Genomic DNA, 27,132 nt, shown 5'->3' with positions numbered 1-27,132 from the left:
AAAGACACATTGCAAGAAACACCATAAGGAATCTAGATTTTAGAAATGTGATGTGCAAATGAAATGAAACAAGTAAGAAAGAGGCAGATCACTGTGATGATGGAAAAGTTCTGTATCTTTTTTTTTTTTTTTTAAAGATTTTATTTTTTCCTTTTTCTCCCCAAAGCCCCCCAGTACATAGTTGTGTATATTTCGTTGTGGGTTCTTCTAGTTGTGGCATGTGGGACGCTGCCTCAGCGTGGTCTGATGAGCAGTGCCATGTCCGCGCCCAGGATTCGAACTAACGAAACACTGGGCCGCCTAAAGCGGAGCACGCAAACTTAACCACTCGGCCACGGGGCCAGCCCCAAAAGTTCTGTATCTTTGATTGTGATGATGGTTACACAAATTCACACCTGTGATAAAATGACACTGATTTCTACCCACATGTTGCACCCATGACAAGCTCTTGGCTGTGATCCCATGCTATAATTATGTAAGATGTAACTATTGGGGTAAACTAGGTTAAGGGTACACGAAATCTCTCTATACTATCTCTGCAACTTATTGTGAAGCTATAATTATCCCAAAATAGAAAGTTCTTAAAGAAAGGATTAAAGAGAAAATAAATGCACAAGTCAGGAAAAATAGATCCCACATATGCATCACTGGAGTTCCTGGGGGCAGTAGGGGTTAGAGCAGGACCAATATTTTAACCAATAGTACAACAGAAACTTTCTTAAATAAGAGATTATTTGAATCCACATATTGAAAGAGTATGCTGTGTGATATGGCAAAGTAATCATGAAGACTCAACATAGAGATACAGCCTAATAAAATTACTAGACTTGAAAGATAAAGTATCTTCGGCATAAGCTTACCAAAAGATCAAGTCAATTCTGAGATAAAAAGAATTAGGGTAGCCTCAGATTTCCCTCCTGTATTCATTAGAGACAGTAAAGCAATCTCTACAAGCAACTTAAGAAAGCGTAAGCCAAAGATTTCAAACAGTCATGCTGTCCTTCAATTACAAATGCCACAGATCAACTTTTGAACATAAAAGAGCCTAAGGAATATTGCTCCCTCAGTCCTTCTCTGAACAAACTACCACAGGACACACTTCAGTCAACCAAGAGGGGAAATATCTGATGGCAAGAACTGAATACATTAAACTGTAAAACAAGAACTAAACAAGTATAGGGTACAGTGATAAACCACAATGTGAATGAAATGTCAATGTAGAAATTACATAACTAAAAAAAAGTGAAAAGAGAAAGAACATGAGAATAAGTTCACTAAATGTCTCATTGGTAACAGACGGTGTTACAGGTTGAGTTGTGCTCCCCAAAAAAGATATGTTGAAGTCCTAACCCCCTACACCTGAGAAAGTGACCTTATTTGGAAGTGGGGTCACTGCAGATGTAATTAGTCAAGATGAGGTCATAGTGGAGTAGGCTGGGCCGTTAATTCAATGTGAATGGCGTCCTTATTAAGAAGAGAGAAATTTGGACACAGATACAGATGGTAGACAGCCCTGTGATTACAGAAATGCATCTACAAGCCAATGGACATGTAGGGCTAACAGAAGCTGGAAGAGGCAAAGAAGGACTCTCCCCTAAAACCTTCAGAGAGAACATGGCCCTGGACTTCTAGCCTACAGAACACGAGACAATAAATTTCTGCTGTTTTACGCTACCCAGTTTGTGGTATTTTGTTATGGCAGCCATGGGAAACTAATACAGTTGGGAATCAAAGAACATCATTTAAAAACTGAGAAAACAAGTGTCAGAAGTAGAAGAACATTTAACAGTACAAAATTAAACACTTAAAAATAATTTTAGAGACAAATATGAGTGGGGAGAAGAAGGAGGAAAAACCCCTGGATGACATCGATGATGACACATCATAGTCAGATGACCTTCACATTTGGTTGGGCTGAATGACTTGGAATGTCCTTTAAAATATGAACTTAATTGTTAAAACAAGAGGTGGCTGTGTATATGAAAAAGTGTTTCAAAATGAGGTATCTAGAAGGAGTCATTGAAGCAGGAGAGAATTAAGCTCTCCATTGATATTTAGCTCTAACTTACCCATACCATTTCAAATGAATATGCAAAATTTCAATGGTACCTTGGGAAACAACAGGGAACTGTGAAACCAAATATAACATCAATTTTTTCAAAATATTGATCATTTTTGAGAATTTCACTGTTTAGGTAAATTTTTCTGTTTAATAAAATCTTTCAGGGCCAGCCCAGTGGCCTAGTGGTTAAGTTCAGTGTGCTCTGCTTCAGCAGCCCAGGCTCGGTTCCCCAGTGCAAACCTGCACTGCTCTGTTAGCAGCCATGCTATGCTGGAGGCACACATACTAAAAACTAGAGGAAGACTGGCATAGATGTTAGCTCAGGGTGAATCTTCCTCAGGACAAAAAATCTTTCAATAGAGAAACACATAAAAGATCTTTTATAAAGCCATAAAAGAAAAAAGTCATAAATTTAATAAAATAAACTTTCTGTATGGCAAAAAATACAAGTAAAAAATATTCTAAAGACTAGTAATTATAACTCATATCACAAATAAAGGGCTATTTATTCTCCCTAATACATCGAGGGCTCCTAGAAATGGAGACAAAAAAGACTAACAAGGGGCTGGCCCAGTGGCATAGTGGTTGGGTTTACGCTCTGCGTCAGCAGCCCGGGGTTTGCAGGTTCAGATCCCAGGTGCAGACCTAGAACTCCTCATCAAGCCATGCTGTGGAGGCATTCCACATAAAATAGAGGAAGAGTGGCACAGGTGCTGGCTCAGCAACAATCTTCCTCAAGCAAAAAGAAGACTGGCAACAGATGTCTGCCCAGGGCCAATTTTCTTCGCACACAAACAAAAAAAGACTAAGAATTCATAAGAAAAATGGACAACAAACATGAATAGTTATTGATAGAAAAGGAAATACAAATATAGATGAAAAGATGCCCATCATCACTCAAACAATATGAATTAAAGTTATATTGAAATACTATTTTTCTCACCTATCAGATTAGATTGTCAACAATCCGAAAGTGTGATAAACAGTCTTTTGGTGAAGCTGTGGGGAAACAGGCCCTCTCCTAAACTGTTGGTGGAAAATTAAATTAACACAACCTCTATGGAGGGGTTTTACTAATATAAATGTGAATATGAATGTATATATAGTCTTGTGTCACATAACAACAATTCAGTCAATGATGGACCACACATACAATGGCACTTCCATAAGATTAGTATCATATAGCCTAGATGTGTAGGAGGCTATATCGTCTAAGTTTGTGTAAGCACACTCTTATGATTTTCGCACAATTATGAAACTGCCTAACAATACATTTATCAGAACATATCCCTGTCATTAAGAGACATGTGAATGTACTCTTTGACCCAACAATCTCATTTCTGGGAACTACAGATATATTTGCACATGTCCATAGTAACTATAACACAGATGAAGCTGTAATGAATAACTTTATAGGGCAAAACATAAGAAGTGTGTAAAGGACCCTATGTTTAGTGTAAAAACGGATGACAATAAGAATATATATTTAGGGGCTGGCCCAGTGGCGCAGCAGTTAAGTTCGCTCATTCCACTTCTCAGCGGCCCAGGGTTCGCTGGTTCGGATCCCAGGTTGTGGATACGGCACTGCTGGGCAAAAGCCACGCTGTGGTAGGCATCCCACATATAAAGTAGAGAACAATGGACACAGATGTTAGCTCAGAGCCAGTCTTCCTCAGCAAAAAGAGGACGACTGGCAGTAGTTAGCTCAGGGCTAATCTTCCTCAAAAAAAGCAAAACCAATATATATTCATATTTGCTTTCCTTTTGTTGCTAGTGCCATTGAGTTGATTCCAATTCCCACCAACCCGGTGTACAGCTGAGTGGAACCCTGCCCAGTCTTTTGATGCCATCCTCTCATCTTCTGTTGCTATATCAGACAATGCTCTGCTGCTATTCATAGGGTTTAATGGCCAATTTTTTTGGAAGTGGGTGGCCAGGTCCTTCTTCTTAGTCTGTCTTAGTCTAGAAGCTCTGCTGAAACCTGTCCACCATGGCTGATCCTGCTGGTATCTGAAATACTGGTGGCATAGCTTTCAGTATCACAGCAACATGCAGCCACCACAGTATGACAACTGACAGACAGGTGGTGTGGTTCCCTGACCAGGAAACAAACCCAGGCCATGGCAGTGAGAGCTCCAAATCTTAACCACTAGACCACCAGGGCTGGTCATATTTGCTTATACACACATAAAGAAACTCTAGAAGAATAGCTAAGAAACTAATAACAGCTGGTGAAGAAAGTAATAACATGGTGAAGGGATTGGGGAACCAGGCAGACGAGGAACAGCTTAATGGAGGAAATATACACAGCACATCTATACGCAAATACACGTATGTACATTTGATAAAGCAATAAATTTACACTGTTCAAAAGTTATATATACATACACACATATATCTATATATGTGTATAATTTTTGAAGAATGTTACCTTACGGCCTTTTTGAAAAATTAAATTTTAAAAAGTTCTTATAACTGGAAGGTTAAGTTAGTTTATAGCTTGGGTTAAAACCTGTGAAATATTAGGATTCTTATTTTAACCCTTGAAAAAGCATTTTACCAATTTCATTAGTATTAAAAATGTAAATTAAGACTATAAAATAAAAAAAATCCAAAAATATAAGTTATTTAAAATTCTGATAGGAAAACAGTGTGATGGACACTCTCACCATACATTGATAGTAAGAGTGCAAGTCTCTAAGACACTTTGCAAAAATAATTTGCTAATATAGAGAGCCTTAAAATATTCCTACTCCGGTAATTTCACTTCTAGGTATCTATCCTAACGAAATCAGTCAAAATACAAAACAAAATTTTTATAAGCCAAGTTGTTCATCTCAATATCATGAAAGTGGCAAAATATAATAGAATACTTAGTAAGAATTCACCAGAAGCCTCAAATAAACCATGACAGATTCATTAGGCAGTCTGTAACATTACTAATTTTCTTTTAAATACAGCGAATTATTATAATAAATGAAAGAAACAGAGTATAAACATTTGCACAGAAAAATGGCTTGAAAGAAATCCACAAAATATTTACAATGGTTACCTTTGAGAGATGAACCTACAGATGATTAATTTTCTTCTTTATATTTTTTCTATACTGAGCATGTATTTTTATTATTAAGAAAAAAAAGGTAAGCACCTACCCGGATAAACTTGTTCCAGAAATTTCACTAGGAGAAGAATGACTCAGTGGAGAAGTTGAAGGTCTGAAGCTATCCTGGTCATCCTCTGAGCCATGTCCACCATGCTCAGGAGAGGGATTTTTCAAATCTATGAGAAAGGTGTATTGTCTAATGAGAACAGAAAAAAAACAAAAAAACAGCAACCACTCTGCAATTTTATAAATGTGATCAATTACTCTGACACTTACCAACATTTTTAGGTGAGATTGTGAAATGTTTATCAAAAGTTATATGCTTTTCACTGTTGCTTGTTTCACTAACATACTCATTTTGCCTCTGATTTTCTCTATTACTTTGTATTTCTTCACACTCTTCTGACAGCCAAAGGGATGCTTTTCTGGAGTTCCGTACTAATGAATAACTATTAGACGTTGGAGTGGACACTGAGGTAGCTTTTTCACTGTTACCAACATCTGGTAATTTGCTGTCAATGGAATATGGCTTCACATCAACTACTGTGCTCTCATTCTCTCTTATATTTCTAAGAATCGAATTTGAAGAATTTATTGTTTTAAATGATTCCTGGTTCTCGCTCTCTTCGTTTTCACCAGAAAAAAGAGCTGCTGTATTTTCTTCTGGCTTCCTTACACGTATATTAGTAGTATCTAACTCCACTGTATGGATGTCTTGTGTAGTCCGTTCTTTTGGCAAAGATAAATCACAAATACCAGACATATCAGCTCTTGAAAAATCACCTTCAAATCTACTAACTTCTGTTTTTTTAAGGTATTTCTCCATATCAAATATGCTGGATCCATTAGTTTTTTCTAAATCATTAGGTAAGAAATGAGACACAATGGAATAATCCTTTTGTTTATCATCTTCCTGAAAAGTCTTCTCTCTGGTTTTATTTGAAAGTGCCTTCATCATGGCAGCAAGCTGGGAGGGATCAGTATTCACTGATGCATTTGCAATGGCTGAGGCAATGGTGCTTATCCTAAGTACAGAATCACCATCATCAGGTAGTTCACCTCTGTATCTTTGAGGTTTGCTGTTCATGAAGAATGTGTCCTAGAAATGTGAAAATTTACATCAGATAAACTTACCTCAGTTCCAGACAGGTACATATTAGTTTAATCTTTATTTCTAAGTACTACATGAGATTTAACAGCAGCAAGAAATTAATGGTACACCAGTTAAGTATCCTAATGAAAAAAGATAGCTATTATCAACTTTAACTTAGAGTACTGCGTTACTTGCAAAATCAGATTATCAATTGTTAAAAAAAAATCTTCAAGAGCTAAATAGATGCTAAAACAGAATTAGAGAATAATTTAAAACCAAGAAATTAGGACACTGTGATAGAAAAACCATTGAGACACTTTGTTTGCAAGTATAATTCTAGGTAATTTCATTCACCTGTTAGAATTATTTATAAGCAAGACATAAATAGGAACCATGGATAAAAAACTGAAATGGAACCAAAAGCAAAGAAACATAAACCTATTTAATATTAAAAAACGCAAGTTAAGACTTCTGCCTCAAGCAATAGTAGATTAAGTAATGCAAACCAACTCTTGCTGAAAGCAATTAGAATGGGACAACATATCCAAAGGCATCTCTCAGAAGGCACTAGAGAGCTAAAAAAGGAGTAAAAAACTATGGGGCCAAAATCTAAGAGAAGAAAGGTCCCAGAGAGATCAGCCCAGTAATAAGGATGCTTTCCCCTAGGGGATCTGCTGTTTCACGAAGAGGCATCTGACTTCATAACACATTCTATGAGGCCAACACCACTCTGATAAGAGAGCCTGACAAGGACAGCACGAAAAAGGAGAACTACAGGCCAATATCACTGATTAATATAGATGCAAAAATTCTCAACAAAATTTTGGCAACCTGAATTCAGCAATGCATCAAAAGGATCAGACATCACGATCAAGTGGGATTCATACCAGGGACACAAGGATGGATGACATCTGCAAATCAATCAACGTGATACACCTCATCAACAAACTGAGGAATAAAAACCACGTGATCATCTCAATAGATGCAGAGAAAGCATCTGACAAGATCCAACAGCCATTTATGATAAAAACTCTTAACAAAATCGGGATAGAAGGAAATTACCTCAACATAATAAAGGCCATATATGACAAGCCACAGCCAACATCATACTCAATGGGCAAAAACTGAACTCCATCACCCTGAGAACAGGAAGGAGACAAGGACATACTCTATCACCACTTTTATTCAATATAGTACTGGAGGTTTTGGCCAGAGCAATTATACAAGAGAAAGAAATAAAAGGAATCCAAATAGGCAATGAAGAAGTGAAACTCTCACTGTTCGCAGACGACATGATCTTATATATAGAAAACCCCAAAGAATCCACTGGAAAACTATTAGAAATAATCAACAACTACAGCAAAGTTGCAGGGTATAAAATGAACTTACATAAATCAGTAACATTTCTATACTCTAATAACGAACTAACAGAAAAAGAACTCAAGGACACAATCCCATTCACAATCTCAACAAAAAGAATAAAATACCTTGGGGTGAATTTAACTAAGGAAGTGAAAGACCTATACAATGAAAACTACAAGAGTTTCCTGAAAGAAATTGATGACTACATAAGAGATGGAAAGACATTCCATGCACATGGACTGGAAGAATAAACATAGTTAAAATGTCCATACTACCTAAAGCAATCTACAGATTCAACACTATCCAAATCTGAACCCCAATGACATTCTTTACAGAAACATAACAAAGAATCCTAAAATTCATATGGGGCGACAAAAGACCCTGAATTGCTAAAGCAATCCTGAGAAAAAAGAACAAAGCTGGAGGCATCACAATCCCTGACTTCAAAACATACTAGAAAGCTACAGTAATCAAAACAGCATGGTACTGGTACAAAAATAGGTGCAGAGATCAATGGAACAGAATTGAAAGCTCAGAAATAAAACCACACATCTATGGACAGCTAATCTTCGATAAAGGGGCTGAGAGCATACAATGGAGAAAATAAAGTCTTTTCAACAAATGGTGCTGGGAAAACTGGACAGCCACATGGAAAAGAATGAAAATTGACCATTCTTTTTCACCATTTACAAAAATAAACTCAAAATGGATCAAAGAGTTAAAGGTAAGAACTGAAACCATAAGGCTTCTAGAAGAAAATGTAGGCAGTGTACACTCTTTGACATCAGGCTTAAAAGGATTTTTTCAGGGGTTGGCCCAGTGGCGCAGCAGCTAAGTGCACACGTTCCACTTCGGCGGCCTGGGGTTCGCTGGTTCAGATCCCGGGTGCCAACATGGCACTGCTTGGCATACCATGCTGTGGCAAGCATCCCACACAGAAAGCAGAGGAAGATGAGCACAAATGTTAGCTCAGGGCCAGTCTTCCTCAGCAAAAAGAGGAGGATTGGCAGCAGATGTTAGCTCAGGGCTAATCTTCCTCAAAAAAAAAAAAAAAAGGATCTTTTCGGACACCATGTCTTCTCAGACAAGAGAAACAACAAAAAGAATGAACAAATGGGACTTCATCAGACTAAAGAGCTTCTTCAAGGCAAGGGAAAACAGGATTGAAACAAAAAAACAACCCGCTAATTGGGAAAAATTATTTGCAAGTCATATATCTGACAAAGGGTTAATCTCCATAATATATAAAGAACTCATACAACTCAACAACAAAAAATCAAACAATCCGATAAAAAAATGGGCAGGAAACACGAACAGATATTTCTCCAAGGAAGATATACAAGGAGCCAGCCCGGCGGCGCAGCAATTAAGTTCACATGTTCTGCTTCAGCGGCCCAGGGTTTGTCAGCTTGGATGCCGGGTGCAGACATGGCACCGCCTGGCAAGCTATGCTGTGGTAGGTGTCCCACATATAAAGTAGAGGAAGATGGGCACAATGTTAGCTCAGGGCCAGTCTTCCTCAGGAAAAAGAGAAGAATTGGCAGCAGTTAGCTCAGGGCTAGTCTTCCTCAAAAAAAATAAAGAAGATACACAGATGGCCAATAGGCACATGAAAAGATGTTCATCATCACTCATCATCAGGGAAACGCAAATCAAAAACTACACTAAGATATCACCTTACACATTAGAATGGCAAAAATAACCAAAACAAAAAGTAACAAATGTTGGAGAGGTTGTGAAGAAAAGGGAACCCTCATGCACTGCTGGTAGGAATGCAAACTGGTACAGCCACTATGGAAAACAGTATGGAGACTTCTCAAAAAATTAAAAAGAGAAATACCATATGACCCAGCCATCCCACTACTGGGTATCTACCCAAAGAACTTGAAATCAGCAATTCCAAAAGTCTCATGCACTCCTATGTTCATTGCAGCATTATTTACAATAGCCAAGATGTGGAAGCAACCTAAGTGCCCATCAACTGATGATTTGATACAGAATATATGGTATGTCTATACAATGGAATACTACTCAGCCATAAAAAAGGATAAAACTGTCCCATTCACAACAACATGGATGGACCTTGAGGGTCTTATGTTAAGTGAAATAAGCCAGATAGGGAAAGGCAATCTCCGTGTGACTCCACTCATATGTGGAAGTTAAACATGTAGACAAAGAGAACAGATTAGTGGCTACCAGAGAAAAGCGGGGGTAGGCACAAAGAGTGAAGTGGTGCACCTACAACACGACTGACAAACAATAACGTACAACTGAAATTTCACAAGGTTGAAAACTATTATGATCTCAATAAAAACTGAAAAAATAAAAGAAGAGGCAGCTGATAAGACTTCAAGTAGAAGCCAAATAAAGCTCTTCTTACGGGAGTTAAGGGTATAAAAACTCAGTTCAGAGTTCACCAATACAAGAGGGCACAGGGTAAACATGGTAAATATCCATGCTTTAGGATAAGATCACAAAGGGTTACACCCTAGGAGTAAAGGTAAACCAAAATTAAACTGGTCCTCATAAGGTTGAGGCCCAGCTCCAATCAGCTCAATCCCAGTAACTGGATTAAAGTTATGTGAGATTGCTGTGTTCCTCCTCCTTGTCAAAAGCAAATATAAATCTCGTCTGGAAGATAACATCTCCCATGGCCTCAAATTATTTCCACAACTTTTCTTGTAAAAGTAAACCTCTCAATGAACGAATGACACTTGATGTTCCAAGATAATATGGCCAAAATCCCAGAGAAACAGACTCACAGGGGGATACGGAAAATGGAGTCATCAGAACCCAGAACACACCTAAATCTAAAATCTAAAACATAAACTTCTAAAACATATTTATGGAAATAAAAGACACTATTGAGAACTCTAGCAGAGGACTAGAAATTATAAAGGAAAAACAAAATGTAAATTCTATAATCGAAAAATACAATAACAAATTAAGACCCCAAAGGATGAGTTGACCAACAAATGGGACTCAACGGAAAAAAGACTCAGACTTGGAAGAGAAGCCCAAAGAAAATATCCAGAATGAACCATGAAAGAGAAAGTATGGAAAATACACAACAGAACAGAAAGAACATAAAGAAAAAAAGAGATACTCGGAGAAAATCTGACAAACTTTAAACTCAGCAGAAAAGAGAAGAGAAAATGAAACAAAAATTACATTTGAAGAGATATTGGCTGAGAATTTTAAAAACTTGTGAAAGTCAACAATCCAAGATTTAAGAAGGCCTACAAACCCCAAGCAGGATAAAACAACAGACACCTAAACACATCATAGTAAAATGCAGAAAAACCAAACAAAGAAAAAAATTTTAAAGCAGTCAGAAATAGTAAGATACATTATCTTTAATGAAGTTAAGAAGATTGACAGCAAACTTTTAAAATAAAACAATTTGAAATAACATATTCAAATTGCTAAAAGTTGTTTCTAACCTGGAATTCTATACCAAACAAAAATATACTTCAAGAGTGAAGGTAAAATAAAGATATTTTTAGAGAAAGAAAAAACAGAGAATTCATGATCAGCAGATCCTGACTAAAAGAAACTGTAAGGGTAGTCTTTAAGTAAAAGAAAATTAATCTCAGACGGAAGGTCAGAGATGTATATTGGCTGATGAAATAATAATAATCACCATCATCATCATCATAATGTGTTATGGAGTTTAAATAGAGATAGAATTAAAATATAAAACAACAGTAGCTTACAAGACTGGAGTGGAGTAAACTGAATGTTTGATGATCCTTGTACTGTCAAGTAAGAGGCAAAAACCAAAAAAAAACGCCCACTTTCATTAAACATTGGTAAGCAAAGGCGACAGCTTATAATTTCCTGACTAACCATTAAAATAACATGAAAAGAATATATAATTACCAAATTAATAGAGGGGGAAAATTAGAATAATATAAAATACTTAAACCAATCCAAAAGAATGCAAAAAAGAAAAAGAACACAGTCTAGGTGAAACAAACATAAAGTGAGTAAAGAGAGCAGATTCAAACCCCCATATATTGGTAATTCTATTAAATATAAATGGAAAGAAAGACTGTAAGACTGGTTGAAAAATAAAATCCAACTCTCTCTTCTTATAGGAGAAACATCTAATATGTAAGGATATAGAAAAGTTAAAAGTAAAATAATAGAAGAAGACATAACACGAAAACACTAACTAAAGAAGGCTGGCGTTAACTATGATAACATCAGACTGGACTTAAGGCATAAAGCCTAACTACAGACAAAGAGAGCTATGCACAATGTTAAAAGGTTCAATTCACCAAAAAAAAGAGAGAACAATTCCAATTTGTATATACCTAAAAATATAGCCTTGAAATTTTTAAAGCAAATATCAACAGACTCATAACACTAATGGACAAATCCACAATCATGGTGTGAGATTTTAATACTAAGTAATTGAAAGAACAAGCATAACAATTTTAAGAATACAGTTTGATCATCATGATTTTAAACATTTCACCTTAATGAAATATACAGAAGAGGGCAACCAACTATCAGACACTAGGTATTCCTTTCATGTGCACAGAAAATATTTGCAAAAACTGAACAAATGCTGAGCCATGATATATATCATGTCTCAACAAATTTCAAAAGACTAAAACCAGAAGTTTCTCTGACTACAGTGCAACTAACCTAAAATCACTATTTAAAAATTTGAAAAATCCTCAAATGTTTGGAAACTAAGCAACACATTTCCAAAAACCAATGGGCCAGAGAAATAAGAAAATACACTGAAAGAAATGATAATGAAAAAATGACATATCAAAACATAGGATGAAAAAAAACAGGAAAGGACGCAAGAAAATCTCTGCTTTCAGGCAAATTTATACCATCAGATGCTTATATAAGAAAAGCAGAAAGGCAGAAAAATTAAGCTAAGCATTCATCCCAAGAAGTTAGACAAATAACAAATTAAATTCACAGACAGTTGAAGGAAGGAAACGAAGGCCAAAAAATATGAAATAGAAAACAGAAATAAAATTGATAAATTAATAAAACTGAGAAATACCTTCTAAGAATCATCAAGAAAAAGAAAGAGGCAAAATAGCCAATATTAGAAATAACAAAGAAGACATCCCTTAAGAGCCTAACATATTAAACAATCAAAAAAGGATATTATGGTCAACATTACTGTGACATATTATCAAGTTTAGGTGAAAGATTACAATTCCTAGAAAACTACAATTTACTAAAACTGACACAAAAAATTTTAAACATCAGATTAGTCCTATAACTATTAAAGAAATTGAATCTGCAATTAAAAAGTATTAGATAAAGAAAATTCCAGACTCAGATGATTTCACCAATGTATTCTACCAAAACCTAAAGAAAATAGTACTAATCTTAGAAAAACTCTTCTGGAAAATCGAAAAAAAGAGACCAGCAAAACCTTGATATCAAAACCAAGCAACAACATTCTAAGGGGCACTCGTCTCACTCACGAATACAAGTGCAAAATTCTAAATAAACTATTAGCAAACCAAATCAAATGATCTACAAAAGGGATAATGTATCATGACCCGAGTGAGGTTTATTCCAAGCATAGAAGAATGGTTTAATATTCAAAAACCATTTAATGTAATTCACCACATTACCAAAAGAAGAGAAAGCTCATGTTTACCTTGATAAATGCAAAAAAGCATTTGACAAGATTCAATCTCCTTACAAGTTAAAAACAAAAGTAGCAAACAAAAATTAAAAGGGAATTTTTTAAATCTGATGATAAATAAAAACCCACAGCATTTACCAAATTTAAAGATAAAATACAGAAAAGCTTTCCCGCTGAGAGAAACCGGGCATTATCACTTCTATTCAACACTGTTGTAAGATGCTGTCAAGTAAGGCCAGAGAAGGAAATCAGGTATAAAAATTAGAAAGGAACAAAACTACTGTTATTCTCAGATGATAATAACTGCATATACAGAAAAATCCAAAGAATCTACAGATAATTGTTAGAGTTAATTGTAAATTTAACATGGTGGTTGGATATAAAGTGAGTATATAAAAAAACATATTTCTGTTTAGCCACAACAAAGGGAAAATGAAGTTGAGAAAGATAATATTAAAATACCATTTCAAAGACTTAGGAAGAAATCTAAGAAAAGATATGCAAAAATCTCTGCACAAAAAATCATAAAATACAGAGAGAAATTAAAACCTAAATGGAAGAATGGATAATTTTCATGGATTAGAAGATTCAATGTTATAAAGATGTCAATTTTACCGTTCTATAGATTAAATGCAATCCCATTTAAAAGCCCAACAGGGTTGCTGGTTGCTTAGTTTGAGGAAGGTGACAATCTGATTTTAACATACATATGGAAATGCAAAGAATCAAGACTAGCCAAGATACTCTTAAAGAAAGATAAGAGGGGAGGACTTCCTCTACTAGATGTCAAGACCTACTATAAAGCTGCAATATTTTAACAGTTTTACATTGACACAAGACAGACACAAGAGAGATCCCAAATGTCCGTCAACAGTAGAATGGATATAGCAACTGCAGAATACTCACAGAAGTCTATATAATAATGAAAATAGGCTTCTATTATACTTAACATAGTTGCATCTAGCAAACAGAAGTGAAAAAATCAAACAAAAAAGAATACATGCTACATGACTTCTTGGACATAATGTTCAACAACAGGCTAAATTAATAGTGTTAGAGGTCAGAGAGGAAGGAGTAGCATTCAGGAGGGGCAAAAAAATGGCTTCTAGGCTGTTGCCAATGCTCTTTCTTGAACTAGGGTGTACACAGGTCTATTAAGTTGTGATAACTCACTGACTCTAAGTTTGTTTTATAAACTCTTTTGTATGTTTACTATATATTGATAAAAACGTTTTTAAAAATTTAAAGAACACTTGTAACAAAATTGAATCCAAGAAAAACCCAACCATGTTATACTGCATATATTTTTCATGTCACCTTATCTTGATCTTATACAAGAACTACGACAACATGGTTTTAGCTTTCCTTCAGGAAAAGCTTTAGATACCTCTGTTTTCCCTTTATTGGCGGTTAATGTCACATCATTATCATCCACTTGTGAAATACTCTCCAGTTCTTCAGCCTGAAGTGTAACTGATTCTTCACTTAGTAGCTGTGCCTTTAAATCTCCTGTAGGAAATATACAATATTCAACTTACATCTATACAGTATCTCACAGAAACAATCTGTGGGATAAGGACCATTCAACATAATTGCCAAGGAAGAAGTCTTTGTACTCCAAATATCGGTCATCCTCACCAAAATTGTTTAAATGTACAGTCCCTAGAAGAAAGGACCATAGCACTGTTAATTTGGCTCAACTCTACAAAGTCTAAACTTTGAAGAAGACTGGATTTTACTCTCTCCCTTGCAAATACTGACAATCTCATTTAATATTTTTCAGCTTTAAACATTTCACAAATACACAATAAATTGAATTTAAAAATGAGTACTTCTTTACAATAAGAGAAAAAGCAACCAACTGTATATTCAGTCTCTTGATCCCAACTCCTCTATTGGAATACAGGAGCATTAATAAGCACTGGAGCATATCTGGTATACAGTTGTGCACCACATAATGACATTTTGGTCAACTGAAGACGGTATATACAACAGGGTTCCCATAAGATTAGTACCATAATCTTAGTGTGTAGTAGGCTACACCATTTAGGATTGTGTAACTACACTCTACATGTTTGCACAATGATGAAATCGCCTAATGATGCATTTCTCAGAATGTATCCCTATCAAGTGACGCACGACTAATTTTATATGATATGTAGCACCAGACATTGTACTAGCAAAAAGTAGCTGTCCTATAGTTGTATGTTGTTTGATTTTAAATAGCTAGCATAGATACTTATCATATTTAGACCATCATAGTCCAAATCTTAAAAGACTTCTTTAACTAAAAGTCTGCCTAAATAATAAATATAATAGCTATAATGCATTAACTCAGTAGTTTGATAGGCCAAAGTTAACTAGCCCATTTGAACAAGTTACATTTCATTTATTTTGGTTTTTACAAAAGGATTTAGGTGGATTTCAGCTGACTTGTTCCCACTTTAGATTGAAAAGGCAATTTGGGGTTATATAAGAATCAAATCTGTAACTAATACTGAAGAAATTCAAAGTGGTATACACATTTTCATTCATAAAGAACATGATCTCACAACCACTAATTTACAGGTTAAAAAAAAAAGGTTACCAAAATCTCCGTCCTTTAATCCATTACCTGACAATAGACCATGGTTAAGATGGGCCATTTCTTTTTCCAAATTACTTCTTGATAAATCAGATTTTCTTATTAAAGCAACAGGTTCTCTCTTCTCTGGTGATCTAATAAAATAACCAAATGATGGCTACAAAATAAACATGTGAATTATTTCCTTAGTATTCAACAGCTTTGGGAAATTCTACTTTATCTTAATACTAGTAACTTAGCTAAATGACTTCAACAAAATAATTCTGTCCTTTCCATTTAAACTTAAATTACTGAAGACGAACTTTAAAAGTCCAGATAGAACCTTTAAGTTCCTTATTGCTAGCTATATTTAATCATCAGAACTAATATTGTCTTGTTGCCCTTACTAAGAAATCCAAATTAAAACCACCCAGAAATGACACTTTTTTCCTTCAGTAATTATTATTGAGCTCTTACTATATGCCAGGCACTGGTGAATTGTCATCAGTGACATATCAGTGAGAAAAAGATAAAATTTCCTGCCTTCCTGGAACTTACAGTATAAGGGTATTTTATTTTATAAAATAAAAACATCCCTGAAAATCTGTATTAAGATTAGGTATGTTCCTACTGGCCTGGAGGAAAGTTTTTGAAAGATTTATGTTCAAGGAGCCTGCTAAAGGGCAGGGAATTCCCATTTGTCTTTCTTATAGATCTTTCACATGATAGACACAAAATGTGAATTTGTTAAATGCACTCAATTTTCAATTGATGTTCACTTGGGAATTTCTTCCCTTGATCCAGCAACTCGAAGGTAAGTAACATTTCATAACTAATACCAAAATAGAAATTCCAAATGATAGACCTATTTTTCCATGATCTAGTGCTTTGTTCATTTGTTTAGTAAGGAATTCAGTTACTCTTCAACTTCTCTCATAATGTCAAAAATCCCAATCGATCCAGGCAGAAAAATCTGCCTCTCTAAAGTATTTATTTTCATTTTTTAATTCATTGCACAGATGGGACCCACAATTCAGTTTCAAATTTAAGTTCTGTAAATTAACTGTGAGTTCTAACACCATAGCCATTATTTTAAATTATACTCCTAGTGAAATTCAGTTTTAATAAACTTCCCTCCAATAACCTTAACACCCTAAATGGAATTTATCAACAAGTCCTTTGACTCTACCTCCAAAAGAAATCTTGAACCCTTGAGTTTTTCTGTTTCCATATTATCATCCTAGATCCCAACTTTCATTGTATCTCTTCCCGTGTACTAAAGTCTCTGCCTGCTTCACTGCCTTTCTCCATGCAAGCTCCTGACATACATGGTGGCATCCTGTCACACCTGGAGATGGGCCTGGACACCAAAACAAAGCTGCTACCTCCCTCCAAGCACTTCTTCCCAGTTCATTAGAGATGAACCCAAGTCCTACAAGGACCCCTCATGATCTGGCTCTTGTCTATTTCTACTATTTAATCCATACTATCTTCGCTCCCCGTCCCTACTCACATTAGCTCTATTTGCCTGCTTTCTTTTCCTCCAATATGCCATTCAAGTTCCTACTACCAGGCCTTCACATATATGGTCTCCCTTTGCTGGGAACACTCTTCCTCCAGATCCTCGGGTAGCTGCCTCCTTCTCATCATTTAGGTCCCAGTTCAATGCCATCTCCTCAGATGTCACCCTGAGCACCACAGCTAAAGCAGCTCCTTCTGCTCACTCATTCCTCATAGAACTGATCACTATTGCCTGCATTTTTAAAATTTCTACATGTATCACATCTTATTAAACAAAAACACTCCTATATTTCAAAACATGTTTTTAGACTAGAGGTTAAAAATGTGAATCTTTCAATTCGTCCCATCAACCAATGATAGAACAATACCAGTGGCAACTGACAGGTATTGAATACTTACTGCATGTTAGGTTTGGTGCTAAATGTTTTACATGCACCATCACATTTAATTCTTACAAAACCCTATAAAATAGCATTCCATTTTAGAAATTGGAAAATTAAGGCATAGAAAAGTTAAATAAATTGTTCTGTGTCATAGAACTAGTTAAAAGGCAGAGCTAGGACTGGAGTCAGGGTCTGACCAACTACAAAACCTAAGCTTCTTACCACTATTCTATCATGTCTCTATTCTGTCTCTGCTTTAAAGATCCTATGCTCTAGCTATACCATAATAATATTCAAAATATAAAGGCTGGTGAATTTAACCACTTATAACACATATCATACTTACTCTTTTCACATTGTAACCACCACCAAGGCAACCAAGAGCTTCAGACCTTTGAGCAAAGAACTCTCCTAAAGACAGGCGTAAATAACTGGCATCATCTTTGTCCAAATCTGATGTGCTAAGTGATTTCCTCAAGAAATTGTAATTAATTGAAGTCCCCCAGGACGTATCCCCTAGAGCAACTGAAGTGTTCTGGGCATCTATATTTTCTTCCTAGGAAAAAAGTTATTGTTTCATTTTATTTCCCCAGTGAGCCCTCTTTCTGTTCTTCTAATATGCAAAAATAAAAAAATGTAACTAAGAAAACCTAAATATTTTAATTGTTTTAAAACTTGAATGAATTCAAGCTTAAGCAGCTAATAAAGGTAATGAAGTCCAGAAGAAGAGAAATTCATTTTTTAATACTTGAGTTAGAATATGCATGATTTTAATATATTGCTTAATGAAACCCTGATTGTCATCAATACGAATCTTTAGAAAAGAGCGCATCTTCAATAAAAATAAATAGCATTACCTCATTTTAAAACATGGTTAAAAACTATGAAACTATCTTTGAAGCCTATTAAGGCAATTTTAAGTGAATTAAACATCATTTCAGTGTGCCAGTTATTTTTCAATTAATAATTTAGATTATGAAAGAAAAAGCAGAAATTGTCTAAACACGAGAAGAATAAGAATATTCTATACTATAAACTCTAGATCTATTCAGAAAGAAATGACCATTTTGCCTACATTTAAATTAATTCAGAAAAAATTTTAAACTTTCCTTAATGCCAATAAAATACAAACCTGCATAAATTGATGCTCCTTATTAAATTCTTCTTCATCTTGTGCAATCAAATTCAATGCATCAGCTTAAAAAAGAATAAGTGTGTATAATTATACTAATGCCTAATTAAATACTAGCATATAAATAAAACTTTCCTTGTTAGCAAAATGAAATACTAAAGAAATAAAATTGAAAAAAGTATGTGAAAGCTTCTATCACACGAAGGATGCATCTGTATTAAGCCTGTGGTTCTCAAACTTTTGGTAATGAACATCCTACTGTGACTTATTTCATCAGCTACTAACTTGCCCTAACTTACTAAAGGGGCTTCACAATGTAAGCTTTTTATTTTTAAAAGATTCAGATTAATTTTAGCCTTGAAGATTGGCACACCTGAGTTAAGGTACTTGCCCATACATACCTATGGAGTTTCATCTGGAACTATCAGACTGACAAGTCATGCTGCAAACGCATCATGAAGATGGCTGCTGGGGTGCCCAATCTCACCAGTTTGCTCAGGACTGTCCAAGTTTTACAAAGGACAAGTCCCACATCCCAGCAAACCCCACAGCCTGGGCAAACAGGGATAAGTGGTCACCCAACGTCTGCCCTCCAAGTTCCTACCGAGGAACTCAGTCCACCTTACAGAAATGAATGTGCTCAGACACTTTCAATGTCTAAGCCAAGGCCATAAACTAAAATGCCCCGGAAGCTAGGGGTGAATGAGCAAAGGTGGCCAGGTGTAACACAATAGGGAGTGGTGGGATAGTGACAAACTAGAAAGCATATGATCCTGCTCAAGGCATTAGAACTGAAAAGAATTTTAAACATGTTGGCTAAATCAGAAAAGTCTGCAGATTAGACTCTAGACTGCCCATCTGCGGCCCACGCTGGGCCTTTGCCTGGTACTTTAGGATAGCAGCAGAGAAGGGAAGAGTGAACAGCAACCCAGAAGGGACAATCCACTCATGGCCCAAACAAGAGAGATGTCCCCAACTCTCATTAGTCCATCAGGGGCAAATCATATCCAAACTACCCTTTTTAAAACCCTGACAGTCCAACATCAACATCTTGAGAGACAAAAGGAGAACAGATACGGGAGAGTATTTAAAGTCTGGAAAAGTAGAGCTCAGGATTCTTACTTGTTAGGACAGTGCTGCTTCTTTACTTTGAGAATCCATCATTTTTTATATAAACACATTCTTAACCTAGAACTCTATGAATGAGCATCAGGAGAACCATGAAGCTCCTGAAATCACATGCAAAATATCTTCCACATAAAAATTTTTCCAAGATTCTCTATAGGGTCCATGACTCAAGGTAAGGACACTGCCATAAAATGTGAAAGCATCAACCAAATCTAACAGCCAAAAGAGGGGAAGTAGGAAATCAGCCCCTAACAAGGTAACCCAGAAAAACTTACTTCAATGAGTGAAATATGGTTTTTAAATTATTAAACAGCTCCAAATGCTATTTATTATACTCCTAAGTACCTTTTCTCTGAACCTTAAGAGATTCTTCAGTTAAAGAAAAATCTAGTTATATTGTTACCTTGTATGCACATCAGAAATCAGTCATGAATTCTGAGAAAGCAGAACTTAGTTTTTTATAAGAATTTATGCCCAATTCTTTACGAAATCTAAACAACAGTCCTCTCAAATGTCACCTGAATGCTTTAGTTGTTAAATTTTGAAGCAGTCCTTATGTCCTACTTTCCCACTCCACCCACCAAAGCCCATTCAGTGTTTAAATCCTAGGCCAGAAGCAGAAATAATGTGGTACCTCATATGCATGGAACTATCAGAGAGTGGGAAGGCAGAAATGTGGAAGAGGGAAAAGTATCTCAAGGAAATTTTCGGAGTAAAGTTTAAGTAGATACATTTTCATTTAAAATGACTGATGGCATAAAATTAAGCCCTTAGTCCAATCTTCTTCTTCTGAATATCTCTTCTTACATTTTCAAAATTCTCTTCTCTAGTTCATCCTCCTTTCTTTCCTTCCATTAAACTTTTTAATTTTCCATAATCATTTTCCCCATTGCCTTACCACCCATGCTAGTCATTCTTTTCCTAACCACAAGGATGGTTTCATTAAATTCCTCCATTATCTATTTTCATTTTTCCTTTAATAATAATACACCCACATAGTTCAAACTTCAAAAGATCTATTATGTAAATTATGTTTCAATAAAGAGTTTTAAGAACTTAACCAAAAGACATAAAAAGGAATACAACACAGAAGTCTCCCTCTGACCCCACACACTACATCTCCAGAAGCAACCAATGTATAAAGTACCCATAAAGCCCCTATTTGATTTTTGAGTTCAAGTAGCTAGAGATTCCTGTAGTCCACTTTTTTTTTTAAATCTCTCCACTGGATGTATTTATAAATACATGTGTGTGCTCCCCTCTTCCACCTTTTTACACAAATGTTAGAATATTTTATATGCTTTTCTATGTCTTGGATTTTAAATAATTTCTTTTGGTGGTCATTCCATATCAGTATCTAAAGAGCTCCTTTACCATTTTTTATGGCCACAGGGTACTTCCCTGTGTGGATGTACCTTATTTGATCAGTCTCCTATTTTGTACATCCATGTTGCTTCCAACTTTTTGTTATTATAAATAATGTGCAAGTAATAACCTCGCACATGCATCACATGCCATTTGTGCAAGTGTATCTAAAGAAAAAATTCCCAGGAGAACTGCTTGGTTATAAGGTACCTGCATTTGTAATTTTGCTAGATGCCGCGATATTGCCATACCTAGAGGCTGTGCCTATAATGTACTAGAATACCTGTTTCCCTCATACTCTTGCCAACACAGTTTCATTATCAAACTTTTGGATCACTGACAATGAAATCGAAAAGTAGTATCACAGGGTGGTTCCACAAGAAAGAATGAACTTTTTCTGTATATTTAACAAAGATTTTTATTTCCTTTTCTATAAATTGTCTGTTTACATACTTTGCCCAATTCTATACTGAGTAGTTGGTCTCTTTCTTATTGTTTATTAGAACTACTTACATGTTAGGGAAATGGGCCCTTAATCTGTAATATGAATCACAATTCTTTTTTCTCAGTTTGATCACTAATTTTTACGAACTTCTTACCAAAACTTAATATACATATGAAAAGTATATAAGTGTACAACTCAATGAATTTTCACAATCTGAACACATTTGTATAGCCAGATCAACACCCTAGATCAAGAAACAGAATGCTCCAGCACCCAAAATGCCCCTCGAGCTTCCTTCCCATCACTATATGCCCAACCAAGGGTAACCACTGTCTTTACTTCTTACTGCACAGAGCAGGGTATGTCTGAACTGTACAGAATTTAAATACGTTATGTAATGCTATATAAACAGAGTTATACAGCATGTGTTCTTAGTCAGCCTTATTTCATTAACAGATCTGTGAAATTCACCCATGTTGTTGCAAGTAGCTACACATCCTTCATTCCTACTGCTACACAGCATTCCAATGTATTGTCCAAACACAATCCATTCCATTGTTAATGGGAATTTGGGAGTTTCTAGTTTGGGGCTAATACACATAGCGCTGCTATAAACATTTTAGTGTATGTCTTTGGGTAAGTATATACACTCTATACACTAGGTATATACTCAGGTGTAGAATTATTGGGTCATAAAGTATGAAGTTCTTAAAGTTCACCTTCACAAGATACTGCCAAACTCGTTTCCAAAATGGTTGTATCAATTTACACTCCCACCAGCAACACATGAGAATTCCAGGACCACTGACTTTTTAAATGAAAAAGTCAATATCCACTGTCCAGTCTGTACCCTCTTGTTCTTTCTAAATCAAGATATCATTGATCAAGTTCTAATTGTAACTTAACCTCCAATTTCTGACTCATATTTTCTACTACTGAATATCCCCACCTCAAATCACAGTCATCCAAAATTTTACAATTTCTTCTGATTTTCTCCATCTTGGTCAATGGTACTGCCATTTTCCCAAATAATTCAGACTACAAACCTCAACGTTTTCTTGCCTCTCTAATATCCCCTGAAATCCAGTCATCAAATCCTAACCATTTTATCTCCATGTCTTTCATTAGCTACTTTCTTTTCATTCTCACTGTGACACCTACAACATCCTAAGGAACCTCCCATTCAACTGACGATCACTGCCAGAAGACGACTCACAAAGCAAGTTGAACAAGCAAGTCTTCTATTGCTGACCAAACAAACCTCAACCTCTTTGGCATGGTACTCAAGGCTCTACCCACTCCCTGGCCCGATTGTTCCTCTCCAGCTTCATTTCTTCATCTCGCATTACTCTCCCCTTCCCATATCTTACTATAAATACCAGCCACATTGGACTGTTTACCATTCTCAAAACATGCCCATGCTTTCTCATTCTTGTTCGTTGGTTTTCCAGCCCTTTGGAATTTCTCACACCCCCAAATATTTACCTGTTAAAACTCTACCTCAAAATCCACCTCTTACGTGAAATCCTCTGCTATCCACTCATGCAAAAATTCTCTCTCCCCTAAATTCCAAAAGCATTTGGTTAGTGTGTCTTATAATCCTGATGGTTGTTTTGTATTCTTGTCTGATGGACAGTTTCTTAAGGGCTGGAAAAATGCCTTATTTATCTCTGTACTTCCACATCATTAGACATTTAGGAGGCCTTATTACAAGCAGCAACTAGAATAAGTGCTTCCTCTGACACCTTCTGAGCCTATTAAAAATAAGATGGCTTGACAGGCCACTGGACGCTTTTCCTCATCCCGGGTTTAGAGGCACTTAGGTACCAGAGGCTTCAGAGCACAGCAACTCAAAATGTCATGCCTTCTGCAACCTAACCCGGTTTATCCTTTCACCATCATACATTCTGCAAATCAACAAACCTAACTGATGTTCCTAACACTCATATCCTTGGAGATTTCATTCATCTTTATCATCACTTTTCTCCCATCATTTCTACATTTCTTAGCTTTTACTCCAAAATTGACTGGCTTTTGTAACTGCTCATTTATCAGAATATTTCTTTTGTTCAAGATAGAATTTTAAAAGTGACAAAGTAAAAACCCTTAAGGGGTCTTCCAACTCTACAATATGAAGGTTCTAAACTGAAGTAAAAGAGTGCTGGTCTGACTCGGTGTCCTTACTTAAGGAAAAGGCTCAGCTCATTCTGCAATGATTAGCACTGACTAACTCAAGCTTTTGTTCCTATAAAAAACAAGTGAAGAGCCTAAGTATTATATATTCCAGAAGGGATTTGATGTGGCCAACCAACATACACAGAGTAATCTCAGAAGATCATCAGAAACAGTGAAAATAGTACAATAAAGTGGTTATCAATATACTTACAACCAGATCTGAAGTCTTCACCCATCTCATCAGTTAGAGACATGTTTATATCTTGTTCTTTATTAAAAGATGTATAATAGGCAAGGTCAGTGACCCATCTGCCCTCTTCATTTTGATAGACCACACTCTGTGGTAGATCCATTTCTAAAAAATAAAATTCCAAAAATATCTAATGACACATACAACAAATAAAATGACATAATATTCTTAAATAATTTTATTTACTTGACTTATTTTAGTTATCAATAGTACTGAAATCTGCCCAAACCCAGTTAGAAAAAGGAAATCCATTTCCCCAAAAGAAAAGTACCTCTGTGATGGTGGACAAGCCAGCCTTAATCACAGTAAAAGTCTGTAATGGAGAATGAGGGAGAAAGGAAAAGAAGACTAAGACTTAGAAAGGTACACGTCCACTAGATCTATAAATAAAGATACCATTTTTTTCATTCATAAAACACTTAAATATTTTAATATGAAAACTTAGGCAAGTTCCACTTGGAAATATATTCTATTCCCAACATATAAACATTTTATATACTTCTTTACTTTTATTAAAAAAAAAAAAGCCCACTTACGATCTTTACTCTTCTCGATAGACTTGTTACATTCACATGTTCGCCTTTCACTAGTTGGTGAGCGGAGAATATCAGTGGAATTAATTCCATTGTCACTAACAGGCTTCAAAGCTGCTATGTCCACAGTTTTTTGAATGGACACTTTAGGAGTCTCAGTGTCTAAACAGCTATCCACAGGCAAAACTGTTTCTGAATCTGATGCCAAACGCTTATTTTGATGAGGAGACCCTGCCTCCAGCTTTAAACGGTCTGTCGAGTCAAAATCACCTTTACTGGCATTTACGTCATGAAAATAAACAGGGTTAACTTTTTCATTAGTAGCCCTGACAGTCTTCACCAGAATTTCTTCTCTTGCACTTTCCTTTAAAAATAAACAACAGAGCAGCAGTAAGTTTTGTTTTTCATAACTCATTCCTAAATTTTATGGGAAAAAATTATGTAGCTGCCATAAAATGTTTATTATATAAAGGAACAGATTATACAGTATTTACTACAGTCTTCTAGAATATATATGAACCAATGTTAAGCAATTTACCAAAATCAAAATTCAATAATGTAATCATCACAAATATATACCAAGAGATTCAGATACCAAAAGTGGGTCCAACATGTTCATCACCTTAAAGGATGTTAGAAATGTCAGTGTAACTTTTATAATTACCACTAGAAGTCTCTACAAGGATGGTAAGCCCATTACTGTGACCAGCCTTATAAAATATAAATAACAGCCCTTGAAAATACAGATATTAATATCTTTTGAAAGAAACAACAAGTACTACAAATGGCCCTGAGAAGTCTAATAACAATTGCATCCGACATGGCAAATTAAGCCTTAAAACCATGCCCTCCAACATACTTTCCCAAATGGCACTTCTTTCTTTCCTAGAATAACAACTGCTGAAAAGGAAGGCTCAAGTGCCTACATTACCCTTTGCAGACATTCAGCTATCACCATTACCTCAAGTGCCAATAAAGCCTATAACAGCAGTCTTTTCTGTTGTAAGATGTAGGATGACAAAAAGAGCCTCATGGGCAAAGTTCTTTAAAGTTAAAACACTAAAAGGAGGTAGTTCTATATAAAAGAAAAGATGCTGACTTTGAAATAAAGTCATAGGTTTAAATCCTAGTGTCACCATTTATTAACTGGTTGATTTTCCAACAGTCTTATAGAAAAATTAAACTTACATCTCTACCTTATATCAAAATAAATTCCAGATGTCTTAAAGATTTAGATGTACAAGTACTAGAAGAAAACACGGATGGATAGTTTTATATTCTTCAGCAGATAACATCTTCTAAGTGTAATATTCTGGTGGGTTAAATTGTGTCTCCCAAAAAGAGATATGTCCGATTCTTAACCCCAGGTACCTATAAAGTGTGACCTTCTTTAGAAACAAGGTCTTTGTGGATGTAATTAAGTGAAGGATTTTGAGATGAGATCATCTTGGATTTAAGATGGGCCTTAAACCCAGTGAGTAGTGTCCGTATAAGAGAAGAGAGAGGAAGGGCTCAGAGGGGCACAGAGACAGAGAGGGAAAGGCCATGTGAAGAGGAAGGCAGATACTGAGTGATGCTGCCATAGCGAAGGAACACCAGGAGCCACGAGAAGCGGGAAGAGGCTGGGAAGGAGCCTGTGGAGGGAGCTTAGCCCTTCCCACACCTTGATCTCAGACTTTTGGCCTCTAGAACTGTGAGAACGAATTTCTGTTGTTTTAAGCTAGCAAAATTTTGGTAATTTGTCCCAGCAGCCCTAAGAAATTAATACAAACACTAAAACCTAAAACACATAAGAATGAGCAGAGGGAAGACCATGTGAAGACACAGGAGGAAGACAGCCATCTACAAGCCAAGGAGAGAAGCCTAAGGAGAAGCCAACCCTGAGAAAGCCTTGATCTCGGATTTCTCCAGAACTGTGAGAAAATAAATTTGTTTGAGCCAAAAAATTAAATAAATAAATAAAATGCATAAGGATCAAAATATCACCTTAACATAGAAGGTTATAAAAACAATAGTTAAAATATGAATAGCCTGATTTTAAAAAAAAGACAAAGGAGGAGCTAGCCCGGTGGAGCAGCAGTTAAGTGCACACGTTCCACTTTGGTGGCCCAGGGTTCGCTGGTTCAAATCCCGGGTGCAGACACGGCACCACTTGGCAAGCCATGCTGTGGTAGGCGTCCCACATATAGTAGAGGAAGATGGGCACGGATGTTAGCTCAGGGCCAGTCTTCCTCAGCAAAAAGAGAAGGATTCACAGCAGTTAGCTCAGGGCTCATCTTCCTCAAAAAAAAAAGACAAAGGAGACAAGTGCCACTTAAAACTAGATAATTATTTTTCACATATGATACTAGCAAAGATTAAAAAGAACCAGAATGTGAGAAGTTA

At 35.9% G+C, this 27,132-nt stretch overlaps 1 protein-coding gene across 6 annotated transcripts in view; it reads right to left on the bottom strand.

Moving 5' to 3' along the window:
* Positions 1-27,132, bottom strand: part of CEP192 (centrosomal protein 192) — a 114,542-nt gene that overhangs the window by 60,248 nt on the left and 27,162 nt on the right. For 5 of the 6 annotated variants that reach the window (XM_046671159.1, XM_046671163.1, XM_046671162.1 and 2 more), the window contains exons 8-15: positions 24,751-25,111; positions 24,176-24,319; positions 18,852-18,916; positions 18,066-18,275; positions 15,867-15,993; positions 14,640-14,761; positions 5,442-6,264; positions 5,215-5,341 (exon numbers count right to left, since the gene is read on the bottom strand). In XM_046671159.1, coding sequence (XP_046527115.1) covers positions 5,215-5,341; positions 5,442-6,264; positions 14,640-14,761; positions 15,867-15,993; positions 18,066-18,275; positions 18,852-18,916; positions 24,176-24,319; positions 24,751-25,111 — 1,979 coding nt within the window. The remainder of the gene's footprint in view (positions 1-5,214; positions 5,342-5,441; positions 6,265-14,639; positions 14,762-15,866; positions 15,994-18,065; positions 18,276-18,851; positions 18,917-24,175; positions 24,320-24,750; positions 25,112-27,132) is intronic. The other variant, XM_046671161.1, reaches the window with a different exon arrangement.

This window comes from Equus quagga, chromosome 9 (assembly GCF_021613505.1).
Source record: "Equus quagga isolate Etosha38 chromosome 9, UCLA_HA_Equagga_1.0, whole genome shotgun sequence".
Lineage (NCBI taxonomy): Eukaryota > Metazoa > Chordata > Mammalia > Perissodactyla > Equidae > Equus > Equus quagga.
The sequence above is the reverse complement of the archived record's forward strand: the minus strand, read 5'-3'. Positions and strand labels throughout refer to the sequence as shown.